At 43.1% G+C, this 20,074-nt stretch overlaps 1 protein-coding gene and 1 pseudogene across 1 annotated transcript; both read right to left on the bottom strand.

Annotated features, from left to right (window-relative positions):
* Positions 1-4,191: 4,191 nt before the first annotated feature.
* On the bottom strand, positions 4,192-9,264 carry LOC139373630 (1-acylglycerol-3-phosphate O-acyltransferase ABHD5-like). The gene is made up of 7 exons (XM_071114353.1): positions 9,027-9,264; positions 8,086-8,171; positions 7,388-7,961; positions 7,138-7,292; positions 6,292-6,403; positions 6,037-6,217; positions 4,192-5,881 (listed from the first exon to the last, which is right to left on the bottom strand). The coding sequence occupies exons 1-7, from the start codon at positions 9,065-9,067 to the stop codon at positions 5,759-5,761; spliced, it is 1,272 nt and encodes a 423-aa protein (XP_070970454.1). The 5' UTR covers positions 9,068-9,264; the 3' UTR covers positions 4,192-5,758.
* A 1,123-nt stretch (positions 9,265-10,387) lies between these two features.
* LOC139372359 (1-acylglycerol-3-phosphate O-acyltransferase ABHD5-like) overlaps positions 10,388-20,074 on the bottom strand; it is a 29,879-nt pseudogene continuing 20,192 nt past the window's right edge.

Below are 20,074 nucleotides of genomic sequence, written 5' to 3'. Positions count from 1 at the left end.
CAGTGGTCTTGTATGTCTTCCATTTCCTAATAATTGCTCCCACAGTTGATTTCTTCAAACCAAGCTGCTTACCTATTGCAGATTCAGTCTTCCCAGCCTGGTGCAGGTCTACAATTTTGTTTCTGGTGTCCTTTGACAGCTCTTTGGTCTTGGCCATAGTGGAGTTTGGAGTTTGACTGTTTGAGGTTGTGGACAGGTGTCTTTTATACTGATAACAAGTTCAAATAGGTGCCATTAATACAGGTAACGAGTGAAGAACAGAGGAGCCTCTTAAAGAAGAAGTTACAGGTCTGTGAGAGCCAGAAATCTTGCTTGTTTGTAGGTGACCAAATACTTATTTTCCACCATAATTTGCAAATAAATTCATTAAAAATCCTACAATGTGATTTTCTGGATTTTATTTTCTCATTTTGTCTGTCATAGTTGAAATGTACCTATGATGAAAATTACAGGCCTCTCTCATCTTTTTAAGTGGGAGAACTTGCACAATTGGTGGCTGACTAAATACTTTTTTGCCCCACTGTATACCTTAGTGCAATAACGGTCTGTTGTATGTTAAAACCTCCAACCTACCAGAAGCTAGCTGCTGTGTCTCAACCCATCCGTCATTAGTTTGTTAGCTGAAAAAAGAGCATGGGTTGAAGCAGAGCATAAAAAAACGATACTTACACACACACACGCACGCGCGCGAGCACACACACACACACACGCACGCACGCACGCACGCACGCACGCACGCACGCACGCACACACACACACACACACACACACACACACACACACACACACACACACACACACACACACACACAGGGTGTTCTTTCTCCGACTCCTGACTTAATTGCGTTTCTATATTTATCAGAGCTGAAGATGCTATTTTAGTCCTGAAGCCCTTGTGACTGATATCAGAAAACTACATTATTCAGTGTGTGTGGTTGTCTGTGTCTTTCTTACAGCCCTAAGTCCAACTGTCCAGTCACTCACTGCTGATAGGACCCAATAAAAAACACCAAACTGAATAATGTTATCGGTAGACTGCCGTTTGGAGGATAAATAGAAAAGAACCATAGTTACAAATCCAGAGAAGAATGACAGTATACTGTTTTAACTTGATGCAACAGAGATGTACTCTGTCACAGTGTTAAAGTGATGTAAAATACATATCTGTCCCAGTGTTAAATTGATGGAACATACATATCTGTCCCAGTGTTAAATTGATGTAATTTACATATCTGTCCCAGTGTTAAATTGATGTAATTTACATCTCTGTCCCAGTGTTAAATTGATGTAATTTACATATCTGTCCCAGTGTTAAATTGATGTAATTTACATATCTGTCCCAGTGTTAAATTGATGTAATTTACATATCTGTCCCAGTGTTAAATTGATGTAATTTACATATCTGTCCCAGTGTTAAATTGATGTAATTTACATATCTGTCCCAGTGTTAAATTGATGTAATTTATACATCTGTCCCAGTGTTAAATTGATGTAATTTACATATCTGTCCCAGTGTTAAATTGATGTAATATACATCTCTGTCCCAGTGTTAAATTGATGTAATATACATCTCTGTCCTAGTGTTTTATGTTGATGTAATTTACATATCTGTCCCAGTGTTAAATTGATGTAATTTACATATCTGTCCCAGTGTTAAATTGATGTAATATACATATCTGTCCCAGTGTTAAATTGATGTAATATACACATCTGTCCCAGTGTTAAATTGATGTAATATACATCTCTGTCCCAGTGTTAAATTGATGTAATATACACATCTGTCCCAGTGTTAAATTGATGTAATATACATCTCTGTCCCAGTGTTAAATTGATGTAATATACACATCTGTCCCAGTGTTAAATTGATGTAATATACATCTCTGTCCCAGTGTTTTATGTTGATGTAATTTACATATCTGTCCCAGTGTTAAATTGATGTAATATACATCTCTGTCCCAGTGTTAAATTGATGTAATATACACATCTGTCCCAGTGTTAAATTGATGTAATATACATCTCTGTCCCAGTGTTAAATTGATGTAATATACACATCTGTCCCAGTGTTAAATTGATGTAATATACACATCTGTCCCAGTGTTAAATTGATGTAATATACATATCTGTCCCAGTGTTAAATTGATGTAATATACATCTCTGTCCCAGTGTTAAATTGATGTAATATACACATCTGTCCCAGTGTTAAATTGATGTAATATACATATCTGTCCCAGTGTTAAATTGATGTAATATACATCTCTGTCCCAGTGTTAAATTGATGTAATATACATCTCTGTCCCAGTGTTAAGTTGATGTAATATAAATCTCTGTCCCAGTGTTAAATTGATGTGTGATCTGCATGTCTGTCTGAGTGTCTGTAAGGGCCATTAGGGCGTGCTGCAGTGCACGGGGGGATATAAATCATAGGAACAGAAGATATGAATTATTACAGCTGTTCCTTGTCTCACTGTCCTTTTCTTTCTTTTTTCTCTCATTCCCTCCCTCTGTGCATCTTTCTTTTTCACTCTTTATCCTACCACTGTCTGGACTGTGTGTGTCTGTGTGTGGTATCTAATCCCAGTTGAATGGATGATACTGATCTTTAGGGACTTGATCTACTTCAGGATGCAAAACCCCTCAGGAAGGAATGACAGAGCGAGAGGGAGAGGGAGAGGGAGAGAGATAAAGAGGGAAAGAGAGACAGGGCGAGAGAGAGAGGGAGAGAGAAAGGGAGAGAGAAAGGGAGAGAGAGAGAGATAAAGAGGGAAAGAGAGACGGGGCAAGAGAGAGACAGAGGGAGAGAGAGAGATAAAGAGGGAGAGAGATAAAGAGGGAGAGAGAAAGGGAGAGGGAGAGAGAAAGGATGGTACACTCATACTGTCACAGCAATACAATCACAACTCAAGCAAGCAGGGAGAATTACAGTTAACTGAACCCTACAGATGTAGGATCTTAATTTGAGCCAGTTTGTTTTAGCAGGAAAATGATCCTGCAGCAACAGGAATTGTGAATTATTATGTAGATTATAATTAATGGACATTTCTTGTAGGGGATACAAAATAAATTCTAACCGCAAATCAAGTCTGACATTTTAAAGTGGAAATTTATAACTTTAGAATTGTTTTTAAACTTTGAATACACTACAAGTTTGCATTTGCAGGAAAATTCTCAGGAACAAAAGAGTGATCAAATTAAGAAGCACCATACACACGCACGCACACACACACACCACAAAGAGTTTTGGCAGCTCTCTCCCTGCCTGCTGTCTTCCGATAAATGGACGTTAATTCTAAAGTGATACAAAGACAGATAAACACACACACACACACTAATAGACCTAAAGCTTCCTGAGGAGGGCCCAGCACTGCATTAGCTACGGATGTGGGATTGATTGAGAAGCAGAAAGCTAGAGTGTGTTTGACTACTGGTGTCTGTGTATGGAGAACTAGTGTGTCTTTGGGCCTCTCTCTCTGTGTGTGTGTGTGTGTGTGTGTGTGTGTGTGTGTGTGTGTGTGTGTGTGTGTGTCTGTGTGTGTCTGTGTGTGTGTGTGTGTACTTCCATTTAGGGGAAGACATTGATCATGATGTATCCTCTTATAAATTGGCATTGGGACAGTCCTGAATTATCTCTAAGTGAAAGTGCACCAAGACCTGGGCTGGAACGTTTCAACACACTAAACAGGTGTGGGAAGTTTTACTTTTTGCTGAACATATTCTTTGACCTCCAGCACCTGGTTAAAACCACTGGATTTGTGTTTGTGCTTGGAACCATTTAAAGGGGGAAATCTGGGATTGAAAAAGCAACACCCCTGCCTCTTGTTTTTGTTAAGAGCAGAGGCCGGGATGGGGCTGGAGAATGGATGTACCAATCCTGGAATGCCTCTTTATGTAATTTTCTCAGAATTGTGAGTATGTAAAGATGTCATGTCATTCAGTGGAATGGAGAAGACGATGTAACTGACTCTGTGGTGTTATTATTGTCATCTCAGAACACTGACGCTGTGCTACCCTGCCCCCTTGTGGCCCCAACCTGACAATACCATTACTCCCCTACTGGTAAAAGCTTAGCCTCTGCTTCCATCCAGGCTTCCTCAGTTAAGTAATGAACAAGACTTGGAAGTATGGCACAGTGAGCTGTTTGAGATGGGAATAAAGATGTTATCTGAGCGATGACAATCAATAAATGAACAAATGAAACATCCAATAGTTGGTTTTATTAGTTGTATGTACAGGATACACACGGTATAGACCTTCCATTGAAATCATTATTTATAGGTTCCTCCTCAACAACGACAACAACAATAAGAAATAAAAGAGAAGAATACGAACATATAGTAAATAATATGGCCTCCATACCAGTCCTCATATCATAAAAAACATTATCTTGATGAAAATATCCTTTATCCTGTTGTGCGGTACATTTGCAGAGCTGGCTCTGTAGAGAGAGGTCATGTTCAAGAGCATCAAATTCGCTTAATTATTGGTCACCGTCAGAGGGAACTGACTGATCTATAAATCATAATGAGTAGTTATTTAGGATACAGGGTAATTGCAGATCAGTCAGGCAGTAGTCGCGGACTGCTAAATAGGCGGTCTCAAACATGACGGGAGACTGGACCAGTCTGCCTATGGAGGTTAGTTAGGCAACAGTATGGGTGAAGTGTCAAATAAGAAAGAAAAACCCCAGTCAACTTTATACTAGTTCACCACAGAAAACAAGTTTTTCCTTTGGGATCAACTCTCCCTCCTCAAGCATTAAAACATTGCTCAACAGTTTCTTAGAATAGATTTTTTGGGGGGGTCTCTCTGTTCCCTTGCTTACTCTGTGAATTTAAAGTTTTAGCATACTGGTAACAGCTTTGAGACATGATACTATGGACATTTGTCAACAGGCAAAACATTCATGTACATTATTCTATATTTAAGAAAACAATACATTTGACATTTCTTTACAAAGATGATATACACAACATTGCCTTCACTGGCTGTACAGGGGCATACTGATGAGAGGTGGATGTAGTATAGGTAATATATATATCATATATCGGCCCACACACCGAGTGTACAAAACATTATGAACGCCTGCTCTTTCCACAACATAAGACTGATCAGGTGAAAGCCATGATCCCTTGTTAATGTCACTTGTTAAATCCACTTTAAATCAGTGTAGATAAAGGGGAGGATACAGGTTGAAGAAGGATTTTAAATCCTGGAGGCTATTGAGACATGGATTGTGTATGTGTGCCATTCAGAGGGTGAATGGGCAAGACAAAATATTAAAGTGCCGTTGAATGGAGTATGGTAGTAGGTGCCAGGCGCACCGGTTTGCGTCAATAACTGCAACCCTGCTGGGTTTTTCACACTCAACAGTTTCCCGTGTGTATCAAGAATGGTCCACCACCCATAGGACATCCAGCCAACTTGACATAACTGTGGGAAGCATTGGAGTCAATATGGGCCAGCGGCAGCTTATGTCAGCATAGATCATTAGCAAGCCCTCCCATATCAACCTAAAACAAAATTATGATCTAACCATCGCATACCAGCCTAGCGCTAGTACGTCCTCAGTGAGGAAAGTATGTGTTCAAAGTCTGAACGTAACAATCGTCCTCCTACTCCTCAGAGCCAAGAAGTTGTAACAACTCCTCCATGTCTCTCTCCTTCTCCCCCTCCTTTACTGTCTCTTCTCCCCTTCTCATCTGCCATTCTTTATTTAACCCTCAATCTTCTCCTCTCACCTCCTCATTTCCCTTCCTTCTCATCAACACCACTCCTCACTCCTCTTCTCCTTATCTCCCTCCATCCTGGCCAGGATGTGAAGAACGTTCTGATTGAAGTCGTCTGGCTGGTCAGCAAACACATAGTGACCTCCTCCCCTTATCACCTAGAGAGAAAGAGAGAGAGATTGAAGTGAGGGATAGAGACTGAAAAAGAGAAACACTTGACATCGAATAACAACAACCGTACATTGCTGTGCGTGAATGACCAGTCTATTTCATAACACATTCAGAAAACTTGGCACATTAATAATTAACTCACAATGATGTCCACATCTGGTCGGATTTTCTGGATAGTGTATCCCGAGTCGCTGTCGATACTGGATCGGGACCCATAGATGATGGATATTGGAATGTCTGGTTGGATCTGTCCAATACGATCTAACATTGGTCTCTTAGCCCAACCATATGGTACTGTCATGTTCCTAAACGCTGTTTCACCACTATGGACAGAGAACCGGAGTTAGTGTATGTGTGTGTGTGCGCGTACATTTGTGTGTGTGTTTACCTACTGTACCTTGGTGTCTGTGCGTTAAGATGGTAGATGTAGTCTGACACGGTGTTGTCATCAAACACTGAAGAGTACTTCTGTTTAAAATCTGACCTGATGGTCTGGATCAACATAGGACCTGAGAGAGAGAAGAGGAGGAGAAGGAGGAAGGAACGGAGGAAAGGATGGAGAGAGAGGATGTGGAGGAATGGAGGAAAGGATGGAGAGAGACGATGGGGGAGGAATGGAGGAAAGGATGGAGAGAGAGGATGGGGGAGGAATGGAGGAAAGGATGGAGAGAGAGGATGGGGGAGGAATGGAGGAAAGGATGGAGAGAGAGGATGTGGAGGAATGGAGGAAAGGATGGAGAGAGACGATGGGGGAGGAATGGAGGAAAGGATGGAGAGAGAGGATGGGGGAGGAATGGAGGAAAGGATGGAGAGAGAGGATGTGGAGGAATGGAGGAAAGGATGGAGAGAGAGGATGGGGAGGAATGGAGGAAGGGATGGAGAGAGGATGAGGGAGGAATGGAGGAAGGGATGGAGAGAGAGGATGGGGGAGGAATGGAGGAAGGGATGGAGAGAGAGGATGGGGGAGGAATGGAGGAAGGGATGGAGAGAGAGGATGGGGAGGAATGGAGGAAGGGATGGAGAGAGAGGATGGGGGAGGAATGGAGGAAGGGATATGTTATATTAACACCTTTGGTTTTGAAACATCTGGCAATTCTTTCCACTGTGTGTGTGTGTGTGTGTGTGTGTGTGTGTGTGTGTGTGTGTGTGTGTGTGTGTGTGTGTGTGTGTGTGTGTGTGCATGTAGTGTATGCGATGTGTGTGTAGTATACGTGCTTGCGGTGTGTGTGTGTGTATATCGAACCCAGTGGTCCGGCCAGTCTAAGTCCAGCCAGGGGGTTGAAGGGACTCATGACAGCCCCCATGGCTCTGATCCACACTGGGATAGACTTCTCCTGATCTAGACTCTCTGGACGGGCCGGGAACCCCCAGGGCTCCACCAGGATCAAGTGCTTTACCCTATAAACACACACAGTGTGAACACGTGTATGAACACACACACACACACACACACACCCACACACACTACCTCTCCTCGCTCTCCTCTCTCTCACCTGTGTGGGTGTGTAAGTGTATAAGCAGCAGCCAGGTATCCTCCCAGGTTGTGTCCCAGCAGGACTATCTCCTCCAGGCCCACCCTGTCCCTCCACTCGTCCAAGGCCCCTAGGAACTGCTCCTCTGCCCCCTGGGGGTCCACGCTGAACAGGGGCCGGCTGCTCTGTCCAAACCCCAGAAGATCCAGTGCGTACACGGCTCCACTGCCACACAGAGAGTCCAGGTTCTGGGCCCACAAACCCACACCACCCCCAAACCCATGGAGCAGCACCAGGGGAGGACGGGGCTGGAGAGAGGGTTGTGGAGAAGAGGGATGGGGCTGGGTATGGGGTGGTAGAGATATATGTGGCTGGGGCTGAGGCTGGGGTGGAAGAGAGGGATAGGGTTGAGGCTGGGGTGGGAGAGTGGGATGGAGCTTGGGTTGAGGCTGGTGTGGGAGAGAGGGATGGGGCTTTGGCTGAGGCTGGGGTGGGAGAGAGGAATGGGGCTTGATGTGAGAGGTGAAGGCTAAGGTCCAGAGATAGTTGCCGTTGGATATCCGGACATGCTGCCTGGAGAATGGGGCCTTCACAGCTGTGAGAAGAGATAGGGATGGAGGAGAAAGATGGAGGGAACAGGGAGGGAGAGCGTGAAAAGAGAGGAGATGAGATGTGTAAGTATGATAGTTAGGAGGGGAAACACACACACACACTCTTACATTTGAGCATTTTGTCTTCTGCGTCCTTCAGCTGAGAGAGGGAGGTGGGACACCAGGATGGAAGCCAACTGGAGATCCACCCAGACCTGCACAAACACACGTAATGATCAAGCTGATATTCTCGAAGAAAACTCAATAAGTGAAATTTGACCTCTAACTAGCCTCTAACTAGCTCTGACCAGCTATCATTGACTCAGACTTCACAAACAAGACAGCATTATAGCACACTCCTACAATAATGTCCGCTGTCTACAGTGGTCTACCTATTTAAATAGTACATGTTTAATTTAAATTAAACAAAGAACAAGCTACATTCCAACTAATGTGCAACAAGGTCTCCCTCTGGCTAAATAGTAAGATACTAATCATTTGGGTAATCATTTCAGTGTAACAAAAACAACTTTCATGATATGTCTTAAGTTTAGTTACAGGTTTGAAAAACATTCTAAATGTCACAAAATTATGTGGCTGGCTACTAGGATGACTGGTGGTTGTGTGTCTGTGTCTTCATAGTGATATTAAAGGTTGAATAATCTTATCTTCACTGAGTTGTCCTTCTGTAATAAACACTGTAACTACAGTCAAAGGTCCAAGTGACGTAGCGGCACCAAGTTCACAGGAAATCATATTTTACTTTGTTGAGGCGTATCATTTAATTTAAAAAAAATGTTTTTTAAACATACATAACCCTGTCGCAAATCTAAAATATTTCAGAGAACTAAAGGGTTTCATGGAAGAGGCACAATAGGTGTTTGAATTATAGCACTTCATCAAGTAGCTAAGCATTTTAAAATATAGTTAACAAGATGTTTACTTTGGAGACATATTGCGCAACGCAGTTGCCTAGCCTATCATTCCTGAAAGCGTATTTTGTAAATTATGGATTTGGAAGTTTAGAATAGCGCACCATAATACCTTGGCTAAAACCTAGGTCTACTCACCCTTGCTCGGCTGGTTGCAGATCCTTCGCCATCCTCCTCATAGTGAACTGTGATGATTATCTGTCATCCATGCAGAGAAACAAAGTAGGAGTGGTGATTGGCAACAGAGAGAGAGACTGCCTCACACACACACACACCTTTAGGCGCAATAGAGGCTAATCGACATGTTAGAGAAGGAATTGAAAAATAATTCGACTCGACGCTGTTTTCTGTCCTATTACCGAATTTGTAACTCGCTATGTTATTGGCTGAATTACAGCAGGTTGCCTATAGATAGCCTTCATTGAAGTTGGATTTCACAGAAGTTGGAATTTTCGGAGAAAGTTGCCAACACTGCGCAGCACGCGAACGAGGGAAATCGAGTGTATACTCTTTTCCAGTCCTACCAGTTACCCGGTACCCGGTAGAAAGTTATGGCATACGGTTTTACACAAGTGTGTTAAAATCCATCTAAACAGTTTTATTTGGAAATGATTTAGTAAGTAATACTTAAAAGCTAAGTCTAGTTGTCTTATTTTAATTATTTAAATAAAATATGGCGGGGGCGTCGCACGTCACCATTAGTCCCTCTTTTCAACTCACCTGAACATTCATTTATTTTCTTTGTTCTTTCTTTGTTGTTCCTTTTCCATACAATACATTATGTACAATTGCAGTAAATATTATTTGATAAATAAATACATTTTAAATCCCAGCAGTCTTTAAAGTTCATTCAGGAGCAAAAGTTTTTCAATAGTCGTTTTTAATTCATTAAAAAATATTAATTGGAACATAATATTGGAATGGAATATAATGGAGCTGGAGGGGATGGCTGCCGTTTTACGTACTTCTAACCTCTCATTACTGCACTTTATTATGGACACAACATTTTCTTCTTAGAAATAAGAGTAGTCTGATTTAAAAAAAAAACTTTTATTGCTCTTGATTTTGTAAATATGTGACATGGTTTAAATTCAAGTCATAGTACTGTTATTGCAACAGTTTAAAATGAAGCAGGATTATTGTGTCAACAATCTAACAGATAAACATAATATACACATTACTATTCACAAACACCAAGAAAAAACAAAAAATATTCCAGGTTTCACAGCACAGTCTCATGATAAACTCTATTGAGTAAGAAAATCTAGTTTACAATGTCTGTCAACTTCAGTCTGTTTACATATGTTTTATTCATGACTAAAATGTGAGCATCTGTATTTATCTGTGTTATGTGTGTGTGTTGTGTGTGTGTGTGTGTGTGTGTCCCTCCAGGACCCAGGGGTCTATTTTATCTGGCACAGAGTCAATGAGGAGTCAACCCAAGTGCCAATCCCTGGGTAGAGGGGCTCAATGAATGTTGAGTGGAATGTATGCATTTTCTAGACAGTGTATCCCGAGTCGCTGTCGATACTGGATCGGGACCCATAGATGATGGATATTAGAATGTCTGGATGGATCTGTCCAATACGATCTAACATTGGTCTCTTAGCCCAACCATATGGTACTGTCATGTTCCTAAACGCTGTTTCACCACTACGGTGATATCAAGCAAGATGGCACCGATAGAGATGGCCACCTCGCTTTGCATTCTTAGGAAACTATGCAGTATTTTGATTTTTAATGTATTATTTCTGACATTGTTACACCAGGAAATCTTAAGTCTTATTACATACAGCCGGGAGGAACTATTGGATATAAGAGCAACCAACATTACGACCAGGAATACGACTTTCCCGAAGCGGATTCTCTGTTCGAACCACCAACCAGGACAATGGACCTGATCCCAGTAGGCAACACAAAACAACGGCGTCGCAGAAGGGGCAGACGGAGCGATCTTCTGGTCAGGCTCCATAGATGGGCACATCGCTTACCGCTCCCGAGTTTACTACTCGGCAATGTCCAGCCTTTTGACAACAAGGTAGACGAAATTCGAGCAAGGGTTGCCTTCCAGAGAGACATCAGAGATTGTAACATTCTCTGTTTCACAGAAACATGGCTCACTCGGGATACGTTATCAGAGTCGGTACAGCCACCTGGTTTCTTTACGCATCGCGCCGACAGAAACAAATATCTCTCTGGTAAGAGGAAGGGCGGGAGTGTATGCCTTTTGATTAACGACTCGTGGTGTAATCATAACAACATACAGGAACTCAAGTCCTTATGTTCACCGGACCTAGAATTCCTTACAATTAAATGCCGAACGCATTATCTACCAACAGAATTGTCTTTGATTATAATCACAGCCGTGTATATCCCCCCCAAGCAGACACCTTGACGACCCTGAAATAACTTCACTGGACTCTATATAAACTGGAAACCATATGTCCTGAGGCTGCATTTATGGTAGCTGGAGATTTTAACAAAGCTAATCTGAAAACAAGGCTCCCTAAATTTTATCAGCATATCGAATGCGTGACTCGAGCTGGCAGCATTCTGGATCATTGCTACTCTAACTTCCGCGACGCATACAAAGCACCCCCCTGCCCTCCTTTCGGCAAATCTGACCACGACTCCATTTTGTTGCTCCCAGCCTATAGACAGAAACTAAAACAGGAAACGCCCGTGCTCAGGTCTGTTCAACGCTGGTCCGACCAATCGGATTCCACGCTTCGATCATGTTGACTGGGATATGTTCCGGATAGCCTCAGACAGCAACATTGATGTGTACGCTGACTCGGTGAGCAAGTTTATTAGCAAGTGCATCGGTGATGTTGTACCCACGGTGACTATTAAAACCTTCCCTAACCAGAAACCGTGGATTGATGGCAGCATTTACGCAAAACTGAAAGTGCGAACCACTGCTTTTAATCATGGCAAGGCGACCAGAAATATGACCGAATACAAACAGTGTAGCTATTTCCTCCGCAAGGCAATCAAACAAGCGTCAGTATAGAGACAAAGTAGAGTCGCAATTCAACAGCTCAAAAACAAGACGTATGTGGCAGGGTCTACAGTCAATCACAGATTACAAAAAGAAAACCAGCCCCGTCGCGGACATCGACGTCTTGCTCCCAGACAAATTAAACATCTCCATTGCTCGCTTTGAGGACAATACATTGTCACTGACACGGCCCGCTACCAAAACCTGTGGGCTCTCCTTCACCGTGGCTAATGTGAGTAAAATATTTAAACGTGTTAACCCTTGCAAGGCTGCAGGCCCAGACGGCATCCCCAGCCGCGTCCTCAGAGCATGTGCAGACCAGCTGGCTGGTGTGTTTATGGACATATTCAATTAATGCCTATCCCAGTCTGCTGTGCCCACGTGCTTCAAGAGGGCCACCATTGTTCCTGTTCCCAAGAAAGCTAAGGTAACTGAACTAAACGACTATCACTTCTGTCATCATGAAGTGCTTTGAGAGACTAGTCAAGGATCATATCACCTCCACCCTACCTGACACCCTAGACCCACTCCAATTTGCTTACCGCCCCAATAGGTCCACAGACGACCAATCGCAATCACACTGCACACTGTCCTAACACATCTGGACAAGAGAAATACCTATGTAATGTAATGTAATGCTGTTCATCGACTACAGCTCAGCATTTAACACCATAGTACCCTCCAAACTCGTCATTAAGCTCAAGGGTTGGGTCGAGACCCAGGGTCTCGGCAAATGGGTCCTAGACTTTCTGACGGGCCGCCCCCAGGTGGTGAGTGTAGGAAACAAAATCTCCACCCCGTTGATCCTCAACATTGGGACCCCACAAGGAAGGGTGAGTTCTCAGCCCTCTCCTGTACTCCTTGTTCACCCATGACTGCGGGCCATGCACACCTCCAACTCAATCATCAAGTTTGCAGACGACACTACAAGTGGTAGACATGACACGACGAGACAGGGAGGAGGTGACAACGGCCTACAGGGAGGAGGTGAGGGCCCTCGAAGTGTGGTGTCAGGAAAATAACCTCACACTCAATGTCAACAAAACAAAGGAGATGATCATGGACTTCAGGAAACAACACCCCCTATTCCACATCAACGGGACAGTAGTGGAGAAGGTGGAAAGTTTTAAGCTCCTCGGCGTACACATCACGGACAAACTGAAATGGTCCACCCACACAGACAGTGTGGTGAAGAAGGCACAGCAGCAGCAGAGATGATGAAGGACAACAACCAACGAGCCACTGCCTGTTCACCCCGTTATCTTCCAGAAGGCGAGGTCTGTACAGGTGCATTAAAGCTGGGGCCGAGAGACTGAAAACAGCTTCTATCTCAATGCCATCAGACTGTTTAACAGCCACCACTAACATTGAGCGGCTGTTGCCAACATACAGACTCAAATCTCTAGCCACTTTAATAATTGGATGTAAAAAATGTATCACTAATAAATGTATCATTAAACAATGCCATCGCTCATCCATATATTTATGTGTACGTATTCTAATTCAACCCTTTACACTTGTGTGTGTGTGTAAGGTAGTTGTGAAATTGTTAGATTACTTTTTATATATTACTGCATTGTCGGAACAAGAAGCACAAGCATTTCGCTACACTCTCGTTAACCGCTGCTAACCATGTGTATGTAACCAATAAAATTTGATTTGATTTGATGGACAGAGAACAGGTGTTAGTGTATGTGTGTGTGTGAGCGTACATTTGTGTGTGTGTGTACCTACTGTAAGTTGGCATCTGTGCGTTAAGATGATAGATGTAGTCTGATACGGTGTTGTCATCAAACACTGAAGAGTACTTCTGTTTAAAATCTGAGGATGGGGAGGAATGGAGGAAAGGATGGAGAGAGAGGATGTGGAGGAATGGAGGAAAGGATGGAGAGAGAGGATGGGGGAGGAATATGTTATATTAACACCTTTGGTTTTGAAACACCTGGCAATTATTTCCACTGTGTGTGTGTGTGTGTGTGTGTGTGTGTGTGCATGCATGTTGTTACGAATCTCTTTTGGCCCGACAGTCTAGGGGGGGATGGTAGTGAGACCCGTAACATAACTCATGTAAATTATAATAGTGACAAAGTAAAAGTGAACGAAATAACCAGGACAACTGAAATAATACCGTCAAACTCAGGGTTTATTGTAAACACACGGTAATGGGGGGAGCAGGAAAAAGGGGCTGAGCTGGACCCAAGGAAAGAAACAATAAGTATTCAAAACACCCCTAAGCTAGACTAGCCTATTTCAACAACAGCTAACTAACTAACCAAAATACAGTGGGTGGTCCGCCCAGTTCTAACTAGTGTGTGTTAACAAAGTTTACCTACGGGTAGTGTATGCCCATGGGCGACTTGTCTTGGTTTCCCCTTTTCCCACCAGCAACCACCATAAAAAACAATACTCACAGGAGATGACAAAGTGATTTGGAGGTGCTCAAACAAAAGAAGAGGTTAATTATTACACAAAGAGCGAGATCTACATGCATGGCATTTACAAAGAGATTGTGCTACTGAAATCTATCAAGAGCAGAGATCTACCAACATGTCATTACAAAGATTGAGCTCTCCTGAAATCTACAAAGAACAGCTATCTACCAACATGGCATTACAAAGATTGAGCTTGAAATCTATATAGAACAGAGATCTACCAACATGGCATTACAAAGATTGAGCTTGAAATCTATATAGAACAGAGATCTACCAACATGGCATTACAAAGATTGAGCTCCTGAACAAACAAATGATGGGGTTTTTAAACCATGGGGAAGGAACTGTGATAGGGTAGGAAACAGGAGGAGGTGTGTCTTCTGATTGATGGGTTGATTGTTGACTGATTGGGGAGTGATGATTTTCACCTGTGAGGGGAGAAGGAGAGAAAAGAAACACACAGGATACACACAGACACAGGATACCTGTATCCGTAACACTCCCACCCTTAAAAGAGCAACCCTAGGGATTGCGACCACAGTATTTCAATGAATACTCACAACAAAGCAACAACCTTGCAAAACATACAGAAAACATTTTCACACACACGAGACAAAAACTGGTTACCCAATTTTGTCTTCGGTAACGGTCCGACACAATCAACCACCACATGCTCGAATGGTTTACCTATGACAGGTATGGGACAAAGAGGAGCAGGAGGAATAACCTGATTTGGTTTTCCTGTTATCTGACAGGTGTGGCATGTCCGACAGAACTGAGCCACATCTTGTTTTAAACCTGGCCAAAAGAAATGTCGAAGGATCCGATCATACGTCTTTGTAATTCCTAAATGACCAGACCACTGGTGATCATGAGCAAGGGATAACACATTTTGTCGAAAGGCTGTAGGAATCACTATTTGGTAAACAGCATTCCAATCTCCACCCGCGTCAACATGGGATTTCCATTTACGCATGAGGAGATTACCATCAATGAAGTAAGCCACATTCTTCTTCTTCACCTCTTCTAACGAGACAACACTAGAAAAACATTTAGCAAGCTTGTTGTCAACCTTTTGGTTAGCAATCAGCTGCTCACGAGTGACTGGTAATTGTATTGCATCAGCAATAACTTCAACGTACTTTGATTCTTTCCTGAGCTGTTTGTCAGAGGTGATCAGCTTCTCAGAGGTATCACACAATCCATCCTCTTGATCATCCTCTTTGAACAGAACAGTGTTCGACAAATCTATCACGTCACCCTCTTGTAGTGCCTGAGCACGAGTGACAGCACAAGCGGGGAACACATGTGGATAACTCTGTGCCAACTCATTCGAGAGAGAGTGGTCACTTTTATCCAATACTTCCAATACGGGTACTACCTTTCCTCCGGCAATATCGTTACCCATTATAAAGGTCACACCTTTCACTGGCAACTTAGGACGTACCCCCACTCTGAATATTCCACTGATTAACTCAGAGTGTACTTTCACAAAGTGCAACGGCACTGGGACAAAACCCATTTCAATACCCTGCACTAACACACTGGAACCACAGTATGTATCGTCAGATAAGGGCAACACATCAGACAATATAAACGACTGCGCCGCACCAGTATCTCTAAGGATTTTAACCGGACGCTGAGACGCTTCGTCATTCTCTAGGGACACAAACCCCTCGAAAATGAATGGTTCATAACTGCGGTCGGGGACTGGGTCTTTCAAACTACAGTTACCCTGAGGCACCTGTTTTGTTGCAGACCTCACAACCGTACGAATTAGACCAACACCTGTTGGCGGCTTGGCACGAAGAGGCATCCCTTGTTTGCGTTTAAGCAGGAAGCAATCATTAATCATATGTCCCACTTTATGACAATAGAAACAGGAACGCTCATTCTTCTGGCGTGCTTTATATACTACTGCTGGCCGACTAGGGCTAAAGGTAGGAAACTCAGTGATTCTACTCTCAGTTTGAGCCGAAAACACACTCTTGTGCGTCAACACAAACTCGTCTGCCAACACAGACGCTTCTGCCAACACAGACGCTTCTGCCAGGGAGGATACTTTCTGTTCGTTTAGGTAAACTACAATGCGTTCGGGTAAGCAATTTTTAAACTCTTCCAACAAGATTAACTCCCGGAGAGAGTTGAAATCAGTTACCTTACTAGCAGCATGCCATTTATCAAACAGATTTCCCTTGTCTCTAGCAAATTCCACATAAGTCTTACTAGAAGACTTTCTATGAGACCTAAATCTCTGTCGGTATGCCTCAGGCACAAGCTCATAGGCACGAAGAACAGTAGCTTTGACCACTTCATAATTCAAACTGTCCTCCAGAGGTAGCGCTGACAAAACCTCTTGGGCTTTACCAGTTAATTTACACTGAAGTAATAGGCACCATACCTCTTCAGGCCACTTCAATGCTACGGCTATACGCTCAAATACACAAAAATAGGAGTCAACCTCCGACTCTCTGAACAAAGGTACTAAGGCAATCTGCCTACTAATGTCAAACGTGTTTGAGGACACAGCAGGTGGGGACGGCTCACAAACAGGCACAGTAGGAACGAAGGCTAGCCTCGCTGTCTCTGCCTCCAGTTCCATCTGGCGCATTTTAAACGTCATCTGCCGCTGTTCTCTTTCTGCCTCAATTTTACACATCATCTGCCGTTGTTCTCGTTCTTTTTCTGCCTCAATTTTACACATCTCCAAATCTAAATGCCGCTGTTCTTTTTCTGCCTCAATTTTACACATCTCCAACTGGAGAGTCTCTCGCCTAATTTGGGCTCTCTCTTCCACCTCTAGTTGGAACTGTGCTAAACGGACATCCCTTCTGGCATCACCGTTTGACAGTGGGGAGAGTGGATCAAAATGGGACAATGTGGCTGGTGTTTTAGCCTCGCCCTCATTATCAGATACCAATGGGCTTATAGGAGCAGTTACATCCCTTACAGGGTTAGTATGCTCAGGCAGCGGTAACACAAGCACCTGCTCTTCCAACAATACATTTAACACCAGCTTTTTAACCTCCGACTTAACTACATTCTGTGGAATCGATACTGAATAATGGTCAGCCAAGGTCACTAAATCAACTCTACGACATTTGTCAAAAACCTCCCACGAAGGGTTATCCAAAAAGGACTTCAAATCAAAAGTAGCCATCTTACACTACTTCACAAGAGCCAACGAAAATAGCAAACACTAATGCTACTTCAGCTATGACGCTCAACACTGAACTATACCACTACAACAATCTACATGAGCGGCATGGGTGTCAGTAAAGACAGATCCCGGATGAGCCCCCACTTATGTTACGAATCTCTTTTGGCCCGACAGTCTAGGGGGGGATGGTAGTGAGACCCGTAACATAACTCATGTAAATTATAATAGTGACAAAGTAAAAGTGAACGAAATAACCAGGACAACTGAAATAATACCGTCAAACTCAGGGTTTATTGTAAACACACGGTAATGGGGGGAGCAGGAAAAAGGGGCTGAGCTGGACCCAAGGAAAGAAACAATAAGTATTCAAAACACCCCTAAGCTAGACTAGCCTATTTCAACAACAGCTAACTAACTAACCAAAATACAGTGGGTGGTCCGCCCAGTTCTAACTAGTGTGTGTTAACAAAGTTTACCTACGGGTAGTGTATGCCCATGGGCGACTTGTCTTGGTTTCCCCTTTTCCCACCAGCAACCACCATAAAAAAACAATACTCACAGGAGATGACAAAGTGATTTGGAGGTGCTCAAACAAAAGAAGAGGTTAATTATTACACAAAGAGCGAGATCTACATGCATGGCATTTACAAAGAGATTGTGCTACTGAAATCTATCAAGAGCAGAGATCTACCAACATGTCATTACAAAGATTGAGCTCTCCTGAAATCTACAAAGAACAGCTATCTACCAACATGGCATTACAAAGATTGAGCTTGAAATCTATATAGAACAGAGATCTACCAACATGGCATTACAAAGATTGAGCTTGAAATCTATATAGAACAGAGATCTACCAACATGGCATTACAAAGATTGAGCTCCTGAACAAACAAATGATGGGGTTTTTAAACCATGGGGAAGGAACTGTGATAGGGTAGGAAACAGGAGGAGGTGTGTCTTCTGATTGATGGGTTGATTGTTGACTGATTGGGGAGTGATGATTTTCACCTGTGAGGGGAGAAGGAGAGAAAAGAAACACACAGGATACACACAGACACAGGATACCTGTATCCGTAACACTCCCACCCTTAAAAGAGCAACCCTAGGGATTGCGACCACAGTATTTCAATGAATACTCACAACAAAGCAACAACCTTGCAAAACATACAGAAAACATTTTCACACACACGAGACAAAAACTGGTTACCCAATTTTGTCTTCGGTAACGGTCCGACACAATCAACCACCACATGCTCGAATGGTTTACCTATGACAGGTATGGGACAAAGAGGAGCAGGAGGAATAACCTGATTTGGTTTTCCTGTTATCTGACAGGTGTGGCATGTCCGACAGAACTGAGCCACATCTTGTTTTAAACCTAGCCAAAAGAAATGTCGAAGGATCCGATCATACGTCTTTGTAATTCCTAAATGACCAGACCACTGGTGATCATGAGCAAGGGATAACACATTTTGTCGAAAGGCTGTAGGAATCACTATTTGGTAAACAGCATTCCAATCTCCACCCGCGTCAACATGGGATTTCCATTTACGCATGAGGAGATTACCATCAATGAAGTAAGCCACATTCTTCTTCTTCACCTCTTCTAACGAGACAACACTAGAAAAACATTTAGCAAGCTTGTTGTCAACCTTTTGGTTAGCAATCAGCTGCTCACGAGTGACTGGTAATTGTATTGCATCAGCAATAACTTCAACGTACTTTGATTCTTTCCTGAGCTGTTTGTCAGAGGTGATCAGCTTCTCAGAGGTATCACACAATCCATCCTCTTGATCATCCTCTTTGAACAGAACAGTGTTCGACAAATCTATCACGTCACCCTCTTGTAGTGCCTGAGCACGAGTGACAGCACAAGCGGGGAACACATGTGGATAACTCTGTGCCAACTCATTCGAGAGAGAGTGGTCACTTTTATCCAATACTTCCAATACGGGTACTACCTTTCCTCCGGCAATATCGTTACCCATTATAAAGGTCACACCTTTCACTGGCAACTTAGGACGTACCCCCACTCTGAATATTCCACTGATTAACTCAGAGTGTACTTTCACAAAGTGCAACGGCACTGGGACAAAACCCATTTCAATACCCTGCACTAACACACTGGAACCACAGTATGTATTGTCAGATAAGGGCAACACATCAGACAATATAAACGACTGCGCCGCACCAGTATCTCTAAGGATTTTAACCGGACGCTGAGACGCTTCGTCATTCTCTAGGGACACAAACCCCTCGAAAATGAATGGTTCATAACTGCGGTCGGGGACTGGGTCTTTCAAACTACAGTTACCCTGAGGCACCTGTTTTGTTGCAGACCTCACAACCGTACGAATTAGACCAACACCTGTTGGCGGCTTGGCACGAAGAGGCATCCCTTGTTTGCGTTTAAGCAGGAAGCAATCATTAATCATATGTCCCACTTTATGACAATAGAAACAGGAACGCTCATTCTTCTGGCGTGCTTTATATACTACTGCTGGCCGACTAGGGCTAAAGGTAGGAAACTCAGTGATTCTACTCTCAGTTTGAGCCGAAAACACACTCTTGTGCGTCAACACAAACTCGTCTG

Source organism: Oncorhynchus clarkii, chromosome 18 (assembly GCF_045791955.1).
Source record: "Oncorhynchus clarkii lewisi isolate Uvic-CL-2024 chromosome 18, UVic_Ocla_1.0, whole genome shotgun sequence".
Classification (NCBI taxonomy): Eukaryota; Metazoa; Chordata; class Actinopteri; order Salmoniformes; family Salmonidae; genus Oncorhynchus; species Oncorhynchus clarkii.
This window is presented reverse-complemented; position numbering and strand designations above follow the sequence as displayed.

Coding starts and splice junctions, on each gene's coding strand:
- LOC139373630 (XM_071114353.1), bottom strand. CDS start 9,067: ATGAGGAGGATGGCGAAGGATCTGCAACCAGCCGAGCAAGG. Junction 8,172..9,026: donor CTGCAACCAGCCGAGCAAGG/GTGAGTAGACCT, acceptor GTGTTTGTGCAG/GTCTGGGTGGATCTCCAGTT. Junction 5,882..6,036: donor GACCAGATGTGGACATCATT/GTGAGTTAATTA, acceptor CTTTCTCTCTAG/GTGATAAGGGGAGGAGGTCA.